Consider the following 16,148-nt stretch of genomic DNA (forward strand, 5'->3'; position numbering starts at 1 on the left):
AACTTCCTTTTTCCTCCTTGGTCATTATTCACACTGGTACATTGATTAAATATTCAGTGTATGGTTCTCTTGCTATTTTCGTGTCGAAATTATAAAATCGGTGGTCTCCAAAGAGATCTGATTTTATCCATTATAAATGGTTTTTGAAAGCCCGCGACTGTAGAAACAATAAGTTTGTTTATAAATAAATAAATCTTCTGCTACCAGTCACAATTGATTTTTTTAATTTTACTATTCGCACTACGCATTTCAAGAAATAATTCCCATTTTCAGTTTTAATACACACAAAAAACGCACTTGAAAATGGGAATTATTTCTCGAAACGCGTCGTGCGAATAATAAAATAAAGAAAAATCGTGACTGGTAGCAGAAGATTTATTTATTTATAAACATACCTATTCCCATGGAGGTAAAAATAAGAGGAGTTGTCATGAGGTCACAAACTTGAAGCCGACCTCAGTGAAGATCCGCCATGTTAGCTACCCCAAAACATTCGCTTCTGGTGGTTTGATTCCGTGTAGTCGTGAAGTGTTTCGATAAAAAATACCGGCTTGCGTGGCTTACTGACGTAATAATCGTTCTGATTGTAGCCTAAAGTTTAAACAAATCACATTTCATTCGTAAGTGGGCTTCTTTAAGCTCTATTTTCTTATATATACTTGAAATTCTGAAGTTTTACACTATGGTATTATTTCTGTGATTTGACCTTAGATTTCTTCTCAATCCAACGTGAAGAGCTCTCAGGAGGTGAGCAATACACTTGGTTTTCAATGTTTGGTTATTCCCAAGTAACCGAAAAGTCCTGGCAAGAAATATCCTGGAAATGGGGACTAATGTTTTAAACGCAATAATTTAATATAAAAGTAATGTAACTACATTTAGTTAATTAAATCTTCAGTAAACTGTGTGGAACACCTGTTACAGTGGTTAAATTATAAGTACTTAAAGGGATACATATTTGTTAAAGCAAAATTCCTTATCTAACACCAGCCTTAGATCATTACATTAATCACTGTGTTGTCGTGTTACCCTGTAAATTGCTGTTATTTGCCACACTGAATGTCATTTGGTAGGTACCATTTAAAAACAAAGCAGATGTGTAAACTACAATGGGCCTGACAATCTTAAATTCAGTTCTTTTCCTTCGTAATTTAACGAATCTTTCACTTTGTTGGCATGACAGCTGGCTTGTTTATATCATCTCTGCATACATCTATGGGACACTAAAGGAAACGAGGTAAGTTTCCTGCAAACTGGAACAATTAAAATTTGCATTTGACTTGAAAATACAACGAATACAAACCAGTGCCTTTAAACTATAAATAACTGCTTTTGGAGCTCTGGATTTATCAGCTATCGACACAAACACAATGAAAGTGAGTAGAAATGGATTACGAAAGCACGCTTTTTATAGCACATACTTCTCTTCTCGGTTATTCGAAGTGTATAAACAAAAAGGAATTGCAGTACTGAGCCAGAGGCGTCATATTTTCGTGTCGTATTACTGTATCGAATACGCATTTAAGACCAGAAAAACGTTTGAAGTTGCATTCCTTATGCTTTGTTTTTCACTAAAACAGTGTAACATTTACCATATAAAACGAATATCGCGTGCACACGACAGAAATAACGAACAAGAAGCAATTGTAAATAGTCGTCTGCTAATGTTTTGGGGGATCCAAGATGGCGGCAGGCCCCGCCCACTGACTTCAAAACAACGTACAGCGTAAGTCTGCAGCGCCATCTGCTCTTATTCTACCTCTATGCCTATTCCAAATCTTCGACCATAGATACTATGGTCGAAGTTCCAAATAGATAATGTAGTTTATATCTTTGGTTACCTCTTGCTGCGTATAATCAACCCTCTCTGCCGCCTTTGCTTTAACGAATATCTCTGTCAATGTTTATGTTTGGTAGTAGATGTGGGAAATTGATTAGGTGCACGTGTTGTATTTGCTAACTGTGAACGTGCGGTGTACTTTCTTTTTATATATTTCTGTGGGGGAAAAGTAACTAGGACTCGTGTTCTTCTTTTTTGTGTGACACATCATTGATTAATATGCTGAGGAATACTTCCATTTTTTTTAACGAATGGTGTTTCGCTAGAAAGTACACGAGTCTTGAGAAGAATGTAAACAGAAGACTATTTGAAGCGATGTTCATTCGGCTTCGACCTTGCAGTTTATGCGGAGGTTTTCTTCGATGGAGATCAGATGAACCTGAGGAACATCGTAAGAAAAAGCGACGCATGACTCAATCTGAAGAAATAAGTAATTACTTTCAGACAAAGGAATCTCTTCGGAATGTACTGAAAGATGTTCCGGGAAAAATTTTAAAAATGCGGAGAAAAATTCCAGAAGCATTGTATCTTGTTGATGACGATGTCGCCGGTAAGAAGGGGACCCACAGATTGACTTGGTTTGACACTTTTTCTTGCACACTTCCTTTGTAAGTTTATATATCAGCCAGTCTGTTTAACGGGCTGTCTAGTACCGATATTTCTAGCAGATATTGAATATAACATCTTGGTGTTCACAGTCAGTTGTAAGCACATGACAGCCATTACTAGAGTTGTCAAAACTTGGACACTCCGTTCTGAATCAGATGTTTTTAATTATGTCAAATGTTTTAAGAATCACGGTACTTGAGAATACAAACTAGTTTATCTATTATGGATGAATAGTTGGGTAGACCCATTATTGTTGTATTATGCTAGTCGTAATCAATCATTAGGCATAGTCACTTTTGTAAAACATTTCGGACTGTGTGTCGAAAGTGATTTAAGATGGAGCAATCAAGTAAAACAAGTTTTATAAAAGGCAGATGCCAGATTGAGATTCATTGGACAAATTCTGAGGAAATTTAATTAAAATGCAAAGAAGATTAATCACAACACTAGTCACACGATTCCTGACTTGTCCGTCCGTTTTGGATCCATGCCAGTTCAGAAATAGGGGTGATTGAAAGCATTCAGGATGGAACTACACATTTTGGCAAGTATTCTTTTAGTCGTCGAATGAGTATCATGAAGATGGTCATCCACCTACAGTAGTTGAGCATTTAGGAGGATGACAGTTCCAACCTGCCTCTGCCCGTTTTGATTTGTTTTTTCCCTGATTTCTCTAAATTGCTTCAGGGAAATGCTGGGATGGTTCCTTTGGAAGTGCACAATCAACTTTCCTTCCCAGCCTTCTCTAATCGGATGGGACTGATGACCTCACTGCCTGGTCCATTCCCCCAAATCAATTAGTACACTAGTAGATGCTCCAAGATTGGTAAGATGAACTGCAGAGACCTTAATGTTAATATTGTGCTAATGTATGCTCCATGGGCAAGTCTTACTGGATCCTCCCCCTACACTGAAATTTTGGTGTTGGTAACAGACTGATCTGTAATGTAGCCTGAGGTATGGGCTTAGTTGGAATATAATAATTTGGTTGTGAGTTGGAAAAGCCAACCTCTGTGAATGTGAATAAAATTTGTGATAACAGATTGACGTATAATGTGGCCTGATCTTTATATTCGCACTGTAGCTATTCACTGAGTGGCATAGTTTATGCATATTTCATCACAAAAACTAGAAGTGCAAGCTAAATTCATAAAATGTATCTTAGACTATTGACAACTATTTTAATGCATGTTATGTATGTATCTGATATAAAAAAAACAATGAAAATGCTAGGATAACCACCACGTAACTTTCATTGTTCCATGAAGAGTCAAGTGGCATATTTCTTCCTGGCATATATATCTCATAAAGTGGCTGGTGGTAAAAATCGGTGAAATTGTAGCTTATACCTGAGACTTCCCTCGACAATCAGTTTTCCCACCTACCCTTCACCTATTATTATTATTGTTGTTATTATTTCTTCATGTGGGTCATCTAAGGACCACACACCAATTTCAATGCTTCCTTCTTTGTTGTTCTTTCTTTTTTCTCCCGTATTCTTTTTCTCTTCTCGGACCATTTTGACCCTGTCTTTCTTCTACGTCTTGCCTTGGAATCTTTCCATTTTTAAAATTTGGCTCTTGAAAATCTCCCTTTCTGTTGCATCTTTTTCACTTATGTTGTTTCTTTCCAGATCTTTCCTAACTTCGTGAATCCAGGCTATTATTGACTTCTTGTCCCAAAGATATTTCAAAATCTATTTGGTTAACCTGTTGCTGTTGATTCTCTGCAAGTGTCCTAAAAATAGCAGTTACCTCTTTCATAGGGTTTCATTTATGTTATCTATGTTGCGATAAATTTCTTCATTGCTTCTTAATTTCCATACCTCTGTATTTTTAGGTGGTATAAGTATTTTTCAAATGATTTTTCTTTATAGGACTTCAAGTTTGTTTAATTTGTAATTCAGTACTAAACATTCACTTGCATAAAGACATTATGGTTTTACTACTGTGTTGTAGTGCTGTATCTTCAAATTTTTAGACAGACATTCCTAATTATTCTGTAGGCTCTCTCCAGTTTGTGTACTCTTTCTTCTCTAGCAAATTTTTCTAAGCCATTTTCTTGGATAATTTCTCCCAAATATTTAAATTTATTTATCCTCTTTATCTGGCCAATATCTGTTGCTAGGGATTCCAGAGCATTTTTTATATTTGTTATAAATTTTGTTTTTTTCTACAGATATTCTTAAACCTGCTTTGTTGGCTATTTCTTCTAAGAGATTGATTTGTATTCCAGCATTTGTTAGGTTTTCAGGAAGAATGGCAAAATCATCCGCAAATGCTAAACATTGAATTTCAATACCTTTGTTTTAGTTCCCAGTCGGATTGGTGATTGCGTCTCTTCTTTTAGTTTTTGTTTTCATTCTCTTACTATTTTCTTTAGTATGCAGTTACACAGGAGTGGAGTCAGGCCATTACCTTGCCTTACACCTGTTTTCATGTTGAATGCCTTGGTATTTCATCCTGAGACTTTACTTTTGATTTGGTGTCTGTGAGTGTTTCATGAGTAAGGTTTGCTAATTTAGATTTGATGCCAAATTCTCTGATCACTTTATCTATACTGTTTCCCTATCAACTGAGTCAAATGCCTTTTTAAAATCTGTAAATGTTACAACTATATCTTTGGAGTTTGTAAGTCTGTGACGAATTATGGACTTCAGGTTGAAAATCTGTTCTGAGGAAGATCTGCCCTTTCTAAATCCATTCTGGTATCAAAATAGGCTATTAAATGTTGCTTCTACCTTGTTTAGTAGGATTATTGAAAATATTTTGTAATCCACTGACAACAAAGTTATACCTCTGTAGTTATTTGCATTTTGCTTATCACCTTTCTTGTGCAACGGATGGATGAGAGCCACTTTCCAGTATTATTATTATTATTATTATTATTATTTACCTGTTAGAAACATACATAAAACACAATCTATACAATTGTTGACTGATCAACACAGCACCACAGTTTATATAATCTTTGACCAAAATTTGGCCACTTCCAGTGCATTTTCCTTTGCCTGGTACAGATCATCATTTTTTAAGGTGGCTGGACACAATCGACACAAGCATATATTGAACAGTCTGTTCTTCCCCAACAAACACACTATGTTTTGTTTTCTTCAGTGTATCCCCATTTTTCCAGTTTAACCCGTGATCTGTCCACTCCGGACTTCAGCCTATTCAGGGACTTCCAGATTGGCCAATTCTCATCATGGCCAGGGGGTAAAGAGTCTGAAAATCTTTTCCAGCTATGAGAGTGGGATATCTCAGCCCTCCATAGTTGCAGCCTGGCATATCAGTAGTTGTGGTTAGTCTCTTCGATGTTGTGAGGAAATTTTCCTTGACCTGAGTAAGGTTGTTGCCCATGCATTGGGGGGGGGGGTCCTGTTCCAGTTTCGTTCTTTGCCTGTTTGCTATTTCTCTTGGTGCAATTCCTGCAAGGTGATAGAGCCATTCAACTGGAGTTGACTTCAGGCAGTCTGTTATAATTCTGCATGTGTCATTCAGGGCAGTATCCACCTGTTTGGCATGTGATGACTCGTAGCAAACAGGACAGGCATACTCTGCATCAGAGTAGCATAATGCCATTGCAGGAGTTTTGATGGTTTCAGCTTGATTGCCTCAGTGTGATCTGGCAAGTTTTCTCAGTAGGTTTTCCCTGGTAGACACCTTTGATTTGAAATTCATGCAGTGTTTTTTGAATGTTAGAAATCTGTCAAGTGTTATTCCTAGGCCTTTTGGAGTATCACAGTGTTCCAGTTTGACCCCTAAACATTCTATCTTTAACTTGTGGGTGGTTTCCCTATTGCTCAGATGGTAAGCACACACTTGGGTCTTTGGTGGGTTTGGTTTAATCTGGTTTATTCTGTAGTATTTTGACAGATCTTCAAGAGCACTTGTTAGGGTGAGTTTTATTGAATCAAAGTTTGGGCTTTGGGTTGCCAGGGCGAGATCATCAGCATACAACAAACTCCAAAACTCCTGCAGTTGGGGACTATAGGTAGTACATAGATGTGCACGTGTTGACATGTGACTTGCTTGAACTGCATACCTATCATCGACTTCACCATCCCATACTGTGTGAAAGTTATGGGATTATGGAAGTGTCCGATTCCACGCGTCTACTTTGACCCATGACATCATCAATATAGTGGAAATGGCTATTCTGAGTTTCTGCAATATGGCACCTATGATGTCACTACATACGCTCGGCAACAAACACGAAGACACATGTAAATAAGGCAATAACGTCTCCCTCCAAAAATACGATCAAACTAACAGGAAAGTGGGGGTTTTAGGGAGGGGTCAACATAAATATAACAGTAAAAGAAAACACACAAATTGAAGAGGAAAAAAAATTGCAAAATCTACAGGAATTGGACACTTCCCTTGACCTATGTAGATCAACTGCAGCTGACAATACCAAAACACCAAACCCTTCATCAAAAAGCTACGAAAATTGGAATCAGACATTTCCCTTGACCATAACTATTGATACGAAAATCCAACACCTACAACTACAAAACTAAAACCACAGCACCTCAAAAATTCAAAAGTCATCATCCCTACGTATATTAAAACACAGTAAATACACAAAACATTAAAACTCGGGAAAAATAGGCCCAAAAACACTATTACTTACCACCAACAAATTTCGCCACTGCAAAGTAGATCGTCACTCTCACTCACACACACACACACACACACACACACACACACACACACACGGTGCCGTCAAACACAGCAAGACGACATCAACAAACATAACCAACTCATAAACTCTGCACCCTAATGACATCACACACCAGAACACCCTCACATCACGGGTCAAAGCAGATGGGTGGAATCAAATGCTTCCGTTGACCCGAAAGTTATGTATTGCATCCCTTTGCATTTTTCAGTATCGTGTAGATGGAACCATTAGGCTTTGTTATTGGTCATTTTGTTACCACAACAATAATTTCTGCTTTCACATTTGTTGGCTTTGCCAACTCTCAACCAGAGTGTCACCTTCCAACCTAATCTAGGCCTCAGGCTGTGCTACAGATCAGTCTGTCACCACAGCCAAGATTTCTGAGGGGGGGGGGGGGGGGGCTCCAATACGTAACAACACATACACTCTTAATACAGAATGTGAAAAATATGATATTACAGACTGATACAGTGACATTTCCCCTGACACAGTTAGTGCAAATTTAAACATTTTTGTAAGTAAAAGCGCCATACATGAGATAAGCTTCATATAATGCATTCTAGTTCACTGGAACAATATGTGCATGTGACTTCATAAAGTGAAACACACCATAAATTACACAACCATGCCCTAATAGGACAAACTACAAGACGCATGCTCATACCTGTCCACCTAATCTGGAGGGAAAATTTTCAAACAGCCTGTAAATATCTTATGAAGCAGTGTGTTTTATTTACCCTAAGTTACTGTCCCTCATATTGTCATCAGTGACCATATCTTTCTAAGTTTGGGTATTATGTTTTTCTTTTTTAAAAGGCTTTATGATAATAGTGTTGTACTGGTTTTTCTAAACCTATTTATCACCACTAATTGAACCACATCATCCTCTTCAAAAGTTGCTGCACAAGTGTATTCATGCAACTTTGAAAACAAGTGATTTTTTTGTGATATCTGGGTTTTAGTAGTAGTGTCCAGAACTCTCCACCAGAAGAACTACAATAGTGCCTGTTGCCACTCATAATGATGGCACAGATGTTCACATGTAGTCAGCAAATTGCCAGTGTCATCATTTCTTGTACTTTGTTTTAATAGGTTGGGGGATCTTCTAACATCTCAGGGTAGATAACACCGTTCTCAGTTTGAGGCAAAGAAAATAATCGAAAAGACAAAAAAAATAAGTTACTGTTATTCTTTCCAGTTAAATCTAAGGCTTGAGATAATTCTCTTCTGTTGACTGCCTCACATCAAACCACTGATGCTCATTCTTAGCTGTCTAGTGTGTTACCTACTTTCATCACTTCTGTCCTGAAAATTGACTCATGAACAAGAAATGCCTTTACCAGAATCAGTCAGTTTCATTTATCTTCTTTGGTCAGCATATTCCCCACTCAGCATATGCTCAGCTTCCAATAATGCACTCTGTTCATTTCATGAAGGACAATTTATGGATTTCTATCGTCTTAGATGTTCTCTTCAATTATTTGGATGAACATTGTTTTTTTTTTTTTTTTCTTTTTCTTTTAATGTGACACTATAAACACAATTGCATCAGTAAGGGAGGACAACATGCAGTTTTAAATTCAAAACTCCATGTTGTCGCAGTTGAAGTATTTATGGTGTTTTTATGTAAATAAATTGTTCATGAGTTCCTGGAGTTGTTTTCCTTTTTGAATACAGGAAAATAATTGCAGGACTAAGGTGTAAGGTCTAATTTCTGTCAGTCAGTCATTCTTTCTGCTCAACGTTTATGAATGGAATAAGAGTAGAGAATAATGTTATTGGTACAGTGTACACCGTACAATGGGCTTCAGGATTACACAGTTAGAAGTAGGTTCTATTGGATGACACAGTTCCCCACAGTCGTTTAATGAACAAAGTAAGAGCATACGGACTATCAGATCAATTGTGTGATTGGATCGAGGAGTTCCTAGATAACAGAACGCAGCATGTCATTCTCAATGGAGAGAAGTCTTCCGAAGTAAGAGTGATTTCAGGTGTGCCGCAGGGGAGTGTCATAGGACCGTTGCTATTCACAATATACATGAATGACCTGGAGGATGACATCCGAAGTTCACTGAGGCTTTTTGCAGATGATGCTGTGGTGTATCGAGAGGTTGCAACAATGGAAAATTGTACTGAAATGCAGGAGGATCTGCAGCGAATTGACGCATGGTGCATGGAATGGCAATTGAATCTCAATGTAGACAAGTGTAATGTGATGCGAATACATAGAAAGATAGGTCCCTTATCATTTAGCTATAAAATAGCAGGTCAGCAACTGGAAGCTGTTAATTCCATAAATTATCTGGGAGTACGCATTAGGAGTGATTTAAAATGGAATGATCATATAAAGTTGATCGTCAGTAAAGCAGATGCCAGACTGAGATTCATTGGAAAAATCCTAAGGAAATGCAATCCGACAACAAAGGAAGTAGGTTACAGTACGCTTGTTCGCCCAATGCTTGAATACTGCTCAGCAGTGTGGGATCCGCACCAGGTAGGGTTGATAGAAGAGATAGAGAAGATCCAACGGAGAGCAGTGCGCTTCGTTACAGGATCATTTAGTAATTGCGAAAGCGTTACGGAGATGATAGATAAACTCCAGTGGAAGACTCTGCAGGAGAGACGCTCAGTAGCTCGGTACGGGCTTTTGTTAAAGTTTCGAGAACATACCTTCACCGAAGAGTCAAGCAGTATATTGCTCCCTCCTACGTATATCTCGCGAAAAGACCATGAGGATAAAATCAGAGAGATTAGAGCCCACACAGAAGCATACCGACAATCCTTCTTTCCACGTACAATACGAGACTGGAATAGAAGGGTACCTTCCGCTACACACCGTCAGGTGGCTTCCGGAGTATGGATGTAGATGTAGATGACACACAGAGAACTTCCTCTTTCATTACAGAGACAGATTTCTTTAACTAAACTCTCCTCACAGATACTTTCCCCTTGCATTTTTCAATATGGTGTGGATGTAAACATTAGGCTTTGCTACCACACAGTTTGTTACTGCAGCTTTATTTGACTTTCACATTCATCAACTTTGTCAACTCGCGACAAGATTGTCATCTTTCAACCTAATCAAGACCTCAGCCTGCACTACAGCTCAGTCTGTCACCACAACCAAGGTTTCAAGGAGGAGGTGGCGGGACATCCTATACATAGCTTTACCCTAATCGCAATTGAACAGCTGTAATTGTTGTTAGTTTTGCGGAAGAAAACACTGAAATGGTTGTTATTGAAAAAAATTGTTTTGTTCCAAACAAGTATAATTTTACAGTAAGCGATGGAGTGTATCATAGTTACATAAACTGTATTGCATAATTTCTAAGTAAACATTCTATATAATGTACTTTCTTTCAGATGAGATAGTGACAGCCATTAACAAAGAAATTGAAAGCTTAAACTCACCAATAATAGAAGCAAATCCAGGACTTGGACTTATAACTAAAAGACTGCTTAATTGTGGTGCACAAAACTTGCAGTTATATGAATCCAGTGCTGAGTTTAAAGCTCGTTTGCAGGTGAATTATATAGTCTACATTTTTGTACCAGTTCTCATAATTAGTGGATTACCTTCAAACCTAATTATGGGTTGTCATATATGAACTATAGTGAACCAACAGTACTATCATAGCAGATTTATTGAGTTAAATTTATTATCCATTATTACTTGTCACATATATTTGTCCTTTTGATTGATGTTGATACTGCTTGCACAGTATCTCTGTGAGAATACTGTTGTGTTAGACTCAGTTTAGTCACATTAATGCATCTTCTTTAGGCCATTGAAGAAGAAAACAGGAGTCGAGTAACACTTTACTCAGCAGATATTTTAGATCTTGCAAAGTTCAAATTTCAAGACAAAATGGACAGTGGTAGCAGAGTTGAAACTATTATAAAACGTGTCCCTGCAAGAAGTTGGAATGACGGTATGTAATTGTTGGGAGATAGCCGTAGGGCTTTATTTTACGGCTTCTAGAATTTTTGTATTTGTTTTCAGGAAATGCACCCAGTACAGTGTTCATATTACAAAAAAAATGTTATAATTACCTTAGTTTTCTTCCTGCAGTACCTGTAAAGTACTGTGATGCTGCGGGAAGAATGCTGACAGAGCTATGTCAAACCAAGCCCCTGGAGTAGACAATGTTCCCTCAGAACTTCTGATATCTTTGGTAGAGCCAGCCATGACTAAACTATTCCAAATGGTGTGCAAGATACATGAGACAAGAAATATCTTCATACTTCAATGATTCCAGTTCCAAAGAAAGTAGGTGCTGGCAGGTGTGAATCATACATTGTCTTGAAAGGAGGACAAGAAGAGAACAGAATCTTCTGAAATGTGCTCCTACAAGAATGCTGAAGATTAGATGGGTGGGTGACCTAACGAATGAAGTGGTACTGAATAATATTGGGGAGAAAAGAAATTTGTGGTGTGTTTTGGCTAGAAGAAGGGATCAGTTGGTAAGAAATGTTGTGAGGCACCAAGGAATTATCAGTTTAGTATTGGGTGGAAATGTGTGTGTGGGAGGGGGGAATTGCAGAGGAAGACCAAAGCAGCTTCAAATGAATTATGTTACATTAGTTATTCAGAGAGGAAGAGGCTTGCACAGTATCAAGTATCAGGGAGTGGTGCATGCATCCACTCTCTGGACTGAAGGTAACAACACCACCACCATATAATGTGTTATAGAAGTCAACTCCTGACACTAACTATGGATATTATTGAAAGCTGAAAATATCATTTAAAACTTATACAGCTGGAAAACTTGAATAATTTTATCCAAGAATATTGATCTGACAGGGCTAATGGATAAGTTGGGATGATAAAATTTGTTTTACATGTATCTTAATTTACCTCCTTTCTTACACACAACTCCCATACTGTAACATATGGGTTTAATGTTAGCATACATTATCAGGTCAAAAGCATTATTAAATTTGTGATGGCTTGAACTCTGCTGGGGACATCTTCAATGAGGTGTCTGAATGTCTGTGGAGGAATGGGAGCCCATTCTTCTTCAAGTGCCAAAACCAGAGAAGGTTGTGATGTTATATGCTGGGATCTAGGGGAAGCGTACTGTAATGACTAAACAATGATGGGTTGCAAAAATAATCATCTAAATATGATAATTAGCTGTAAGTCTGGTAACTTAGGTAGAGACTTTTGGTGAAAGCCACTTTTGTCAGTCCATTAAGAGAGCACATGCGGGGGGAAACCACTGATTTCGCACTTACTGTTTGCAAATTTGAGTTAAGAAGTGATGCAGTCACCTATTATCTATAGGTAGAAAGCTCCAAATGCTGTATATAGAGACCCTCAAACACCAAGCAAGATGGAGTTCAGCAGAATTTGAGAGTCCCAGCCAATGACAACAGACTCGAATGAACAAGCCTACAGCAGATGCTATGTAAGTGTGCATCAGATTCAATTAACTTTGTGCAATCAGAAGGACTTGCAAAAGCTTGCCAGTACGTACATCTGGACTGGGGTTACTGTACATTTGTTTACGTGACCGCAACAAGCAGCTCATAACAGTAAACAAGACAGGGCACCTTTGCAGCAATTATGATAACCAGGATCGGGGACACTGACAGTAGAATCAGCAACATGTGTGTGCTAACTGCACAAAATTCCAACCTTACACTTGCACAAGATATCAACACAACACTGCTGCCTGATCGAGAAACGTGGTGAGTGGATCACAACACAGTGTGTAATTGAGGTCTACATCTGTGAAAAAGGATGAAAAAACACATAATCTGAATCTGGAAGGTAGTGAGGTCCCCACTCAGTACAGCCCTGCATTCACATGGAGAAACCATGTGAGCAACACTCACCCTTCACTTGCTACACATACAGAAGCTTGCAGCCAGTAGTTACACTATGCACCGATTCACGATGCTCACTCACTAAATGTCAGGCAAGCAATGTGGATTGTCCTACACCGACCTTCTGCCACTCACTCGTCTCACGATTAAACTAATACAATCCATTATAGTTGATAATGTTAATGGTACTGACCAGAAAGAAGTAGTAAGTGTAAAGTTTAGTGTTAAACGTAGCACATCGCACATGCTCACACTGTAAATTCACTGCCAGTATGCAAATGATTTCAAAAGCCTGGCATCATGTAGTGGTAGATAAGCAGATGATTTATTCATGGCTGTTAAGAAATGCTTACTCAGCTGCGTTATCAGGCAAAATAGCATCGGTCATCTATGAAAATTGCTGCCAACATTTGCAAAGGGTATTTTCCATCTCTCACACTGCACCCATACAAGTGGGCTGTATGCCTGTAGAGCTCTTCTGCTCAGCATGTGGTCTTGTCTGACACATTGATGTTAATCCTGAGAGCTTTTGGTGGAAATAAAGAAGAACTTGGAGAGTTTGTGGACTAGTGTGACCTAGCATACAATCTAACACCAAGCCATAGTGATAGTGTGGTATTAAAATTTGTTAAAACTGAAATTGTGGGAACAGCTCAAAGTAAACTACTCTTAAATTATTTAACAGCAACTTGGGCAGATGTGAAAAATGGACTCTGGATTACCATGTGTGTTTATTATTCTCTAGTTAACAGAAAAGAGCCAAAAGCATGGCCGAATGGGTGAGTCCTATTAATACATTGCAACATCAATTTTTAGAAGCTGTTAAGGGAGTAACGAGGGCATCAGATATTCCTGGTAGCCATACTCTAATTGGGAAAATTCCATAAGCAGTGTTCGTACAAGGTATCAAAGATAGGATGATTAAAACAGGTGTGAGAGCAAGAGGAGAGAATTTAATGTTAGCACAAATAGTATATCTAGTATTAATAGAAGCAGCATCCATCATGTCTAGTAAAGAAAAGTTCATTGAATACAGTCACCTGAGAGACTACTGTTTTATGTTAAGAGAGGCAGCCACCATGCAAGGAACTGCACTATGGACAAACACATCAGGAAATGAGCAGAGAAACAGGCACCACTGCCAAAATGGATAGAGCAAACTCTGTGTAGAGGTCATTACAGGGAAATTGGGAGCCTGCGACTGACACAGTGTCATCGATGCGATCTTCGGGGGCATCTGTGGCCATATGCTATGGCAAGACCTGTGATGTGTTATTTTTTAAATGATAGTCATACGATAGTCATACGATAATAATACGATAATTTTTAAATGAACACACCACCATTTGACTGTTGTGTTGTTTATTTAATTACTACCCAGGTTTCATTCTTTTATGCCATTTTGAAGTGACTGAGTTTATGTCATTAACATATATTGCAGGACATCAAACTCAAAATTGGCCATCAATTAAAAAATGCTACATGTAAAACCATCATCTAGTAAAAACATTATTTTACATCTGGCATTTTGTGGGGAGTGAATATTTTCCTTAATTTATGGCATAAAAAAAGGCCAAAACCAGATTTTTAATTAAATAAACAACAATACAGTCAAATGGTGGTGTGTTCATTTAAAAATTATCGTATGACTATTACTCAGCAATGTCAAAAACTGTGATGTGTTGAGTTTATAAAGAACTAGGACATTTATCCCAACAGTGTAGTGTCAGTGCTAGGCTAACGAATATGAATATTCAGAAACTAGGAAATGAGTATGCAATCACCCCATGTCACAAAGTTGTTTTCACTAGAGTGCAAGTGCAGGAGTGATGATGTAAATATAAGATGTGCTCATGGTAGTGTGGGAACGGCAAGTTCCATAGTAGATACTGCTACTCAGGTTACCGTAATAAAGGAATCATCACTGAAGAGTACAGTGGGCAGGAGCGCTGACAAAAGAATAAAACTTGAAGGAAAGAGGTAATAGGCACTTGGAGCCTGAGGCTAACACTAAAGACAGATGATGTTGTTTGTGTGTGTGTGTGTGTGTGTGTGTGTGTGTGTGTGTGTGTGTGTGTCACAAGTGAGCATGTGTCAGATGTTTATGAAGGAATTTTAGGCGGACTCCTGCAAGAGTTCAAAGTAATCATAGATCTCACAATGAAGAAGATGCTGTGGGTCAAGGGTAGACCAGTACAATTACAGATGAAACTGGAAGCGAAATGGCGAATCTTACTTACTGGAAGAGAGTGACAGAAAAATGAGTGGTGTCCCATGGTATGGACATTAGGCAGCCGAGAGAAATGGCTCACAGTGGCAAGTGTATCAGTAGGAAGCCAGGTAGAATCGGACATAGAGCCAAGAAGAAGAGAGACTGCAAGTGCGAGGATTCATAAGAATTAAGAAGTGTAGGAAGAGATAGGACATAACACGTAAAGTAAAAATTGAACAAAAATGAGCAGCAGATGGAAAGAAAAGAGACCCTGTGGAATGGTATCCAAATAGGCCCATGAGAAAAAAAAGATTTTAAAGATTACAGTGCAGAACACAGATCTGACCTAAGGAATAATGGATAACCAACAGTTGCAAGCAGGAGAACATTTATCTGCAGCATTTGTAATTGTACTGAGAGGCGATGCATGAGGAATATTTTGAATACCACAAAAGAAGAAGTAATATTTTAATTTCACAAAGTGAAGATAGAAGCAGTACCTGACACGGGAGAAGGTGAGGAATGCCACATACGTAGTATAGTTACAATAAACCAAGAGAGAAATTCATGAATTAGCAAATTAAAGGAAATGGTGTGAGTGAATTGCGTAAACAAAAAGAAAAGGACTTTCATTATGTAATTGTGTTTTGCATATCATGTTGTATTTCACCTGTCTGGAGATAGATCAACGTACACGGAGATGGTGAAGCATGAAATTAAGTTGAAACCAAAGATGCAAGGTAAAATGGAAAATGTCTGGCTGTATCTGCTACCAGAGATGCAGAAGGAAGCCATCTGAAACAAGATGGGAGCAATATTAATGGAGGATGTCATTACACCAAGCATAAATGGTTGGAATTTACCGTCACTAATGATTCAGAAGAAGATGGATGCGTATTGGGTACAAAAGTAGAGAATAGTTGCAGATTACCAGAGATTACATGACATCTGTATTGGCTCTGTGTT

General features: G+C 38.2%; 1 protein-coding gene across 1 annotated transcript in view; it reads left to right on the forward strand.

The window, feature by feature from the left end:
- The first annotated feature begins 1,826 nt into the window (after positions 1 to 1,826).
- Positions 1,827 to 16,148, forward strand: part of LOC126299104 (dimethyladenosine transferase 2, mitochondrial) — a 39,831-nt gene continuing 25,509 nt past the window's right edge. The window contains exons 1-3 of the mRNA XM_049990777.1: positions 1,827 to 2,390; positions 10,502 to 10,662; positions 10,923 to 11,070. Coding sequence (XP_049846734.1) covers positions 2,060 to 2,390; positions 10,502 to 10,662; positions 10,923 to 11,070 — 640 coding nt within the window. The 5' untranslated portion in view covers positions 1,827 to 2,059. The remainder of the gene's footprint in view (positions 2,391 to 10,501; positions 10,663 to 10,922; positions 11,071 to 16,148) is intronic.

This window comes from Schistocerca gregaria, chromosome X (assembly GCF_023897955.1).
Source record: "Schistocerca gregaria isolate iqSchGreg1 chromosome X, iqSchGreg1.2, whole genome shotgun sequence".
NCBI classification, from domain to species: Eukaryota; Metazoa; Arthropoda; class Insecta; order Orthoptera; family Acrididae; genus Schistocerca; species Schistocerca gregaria.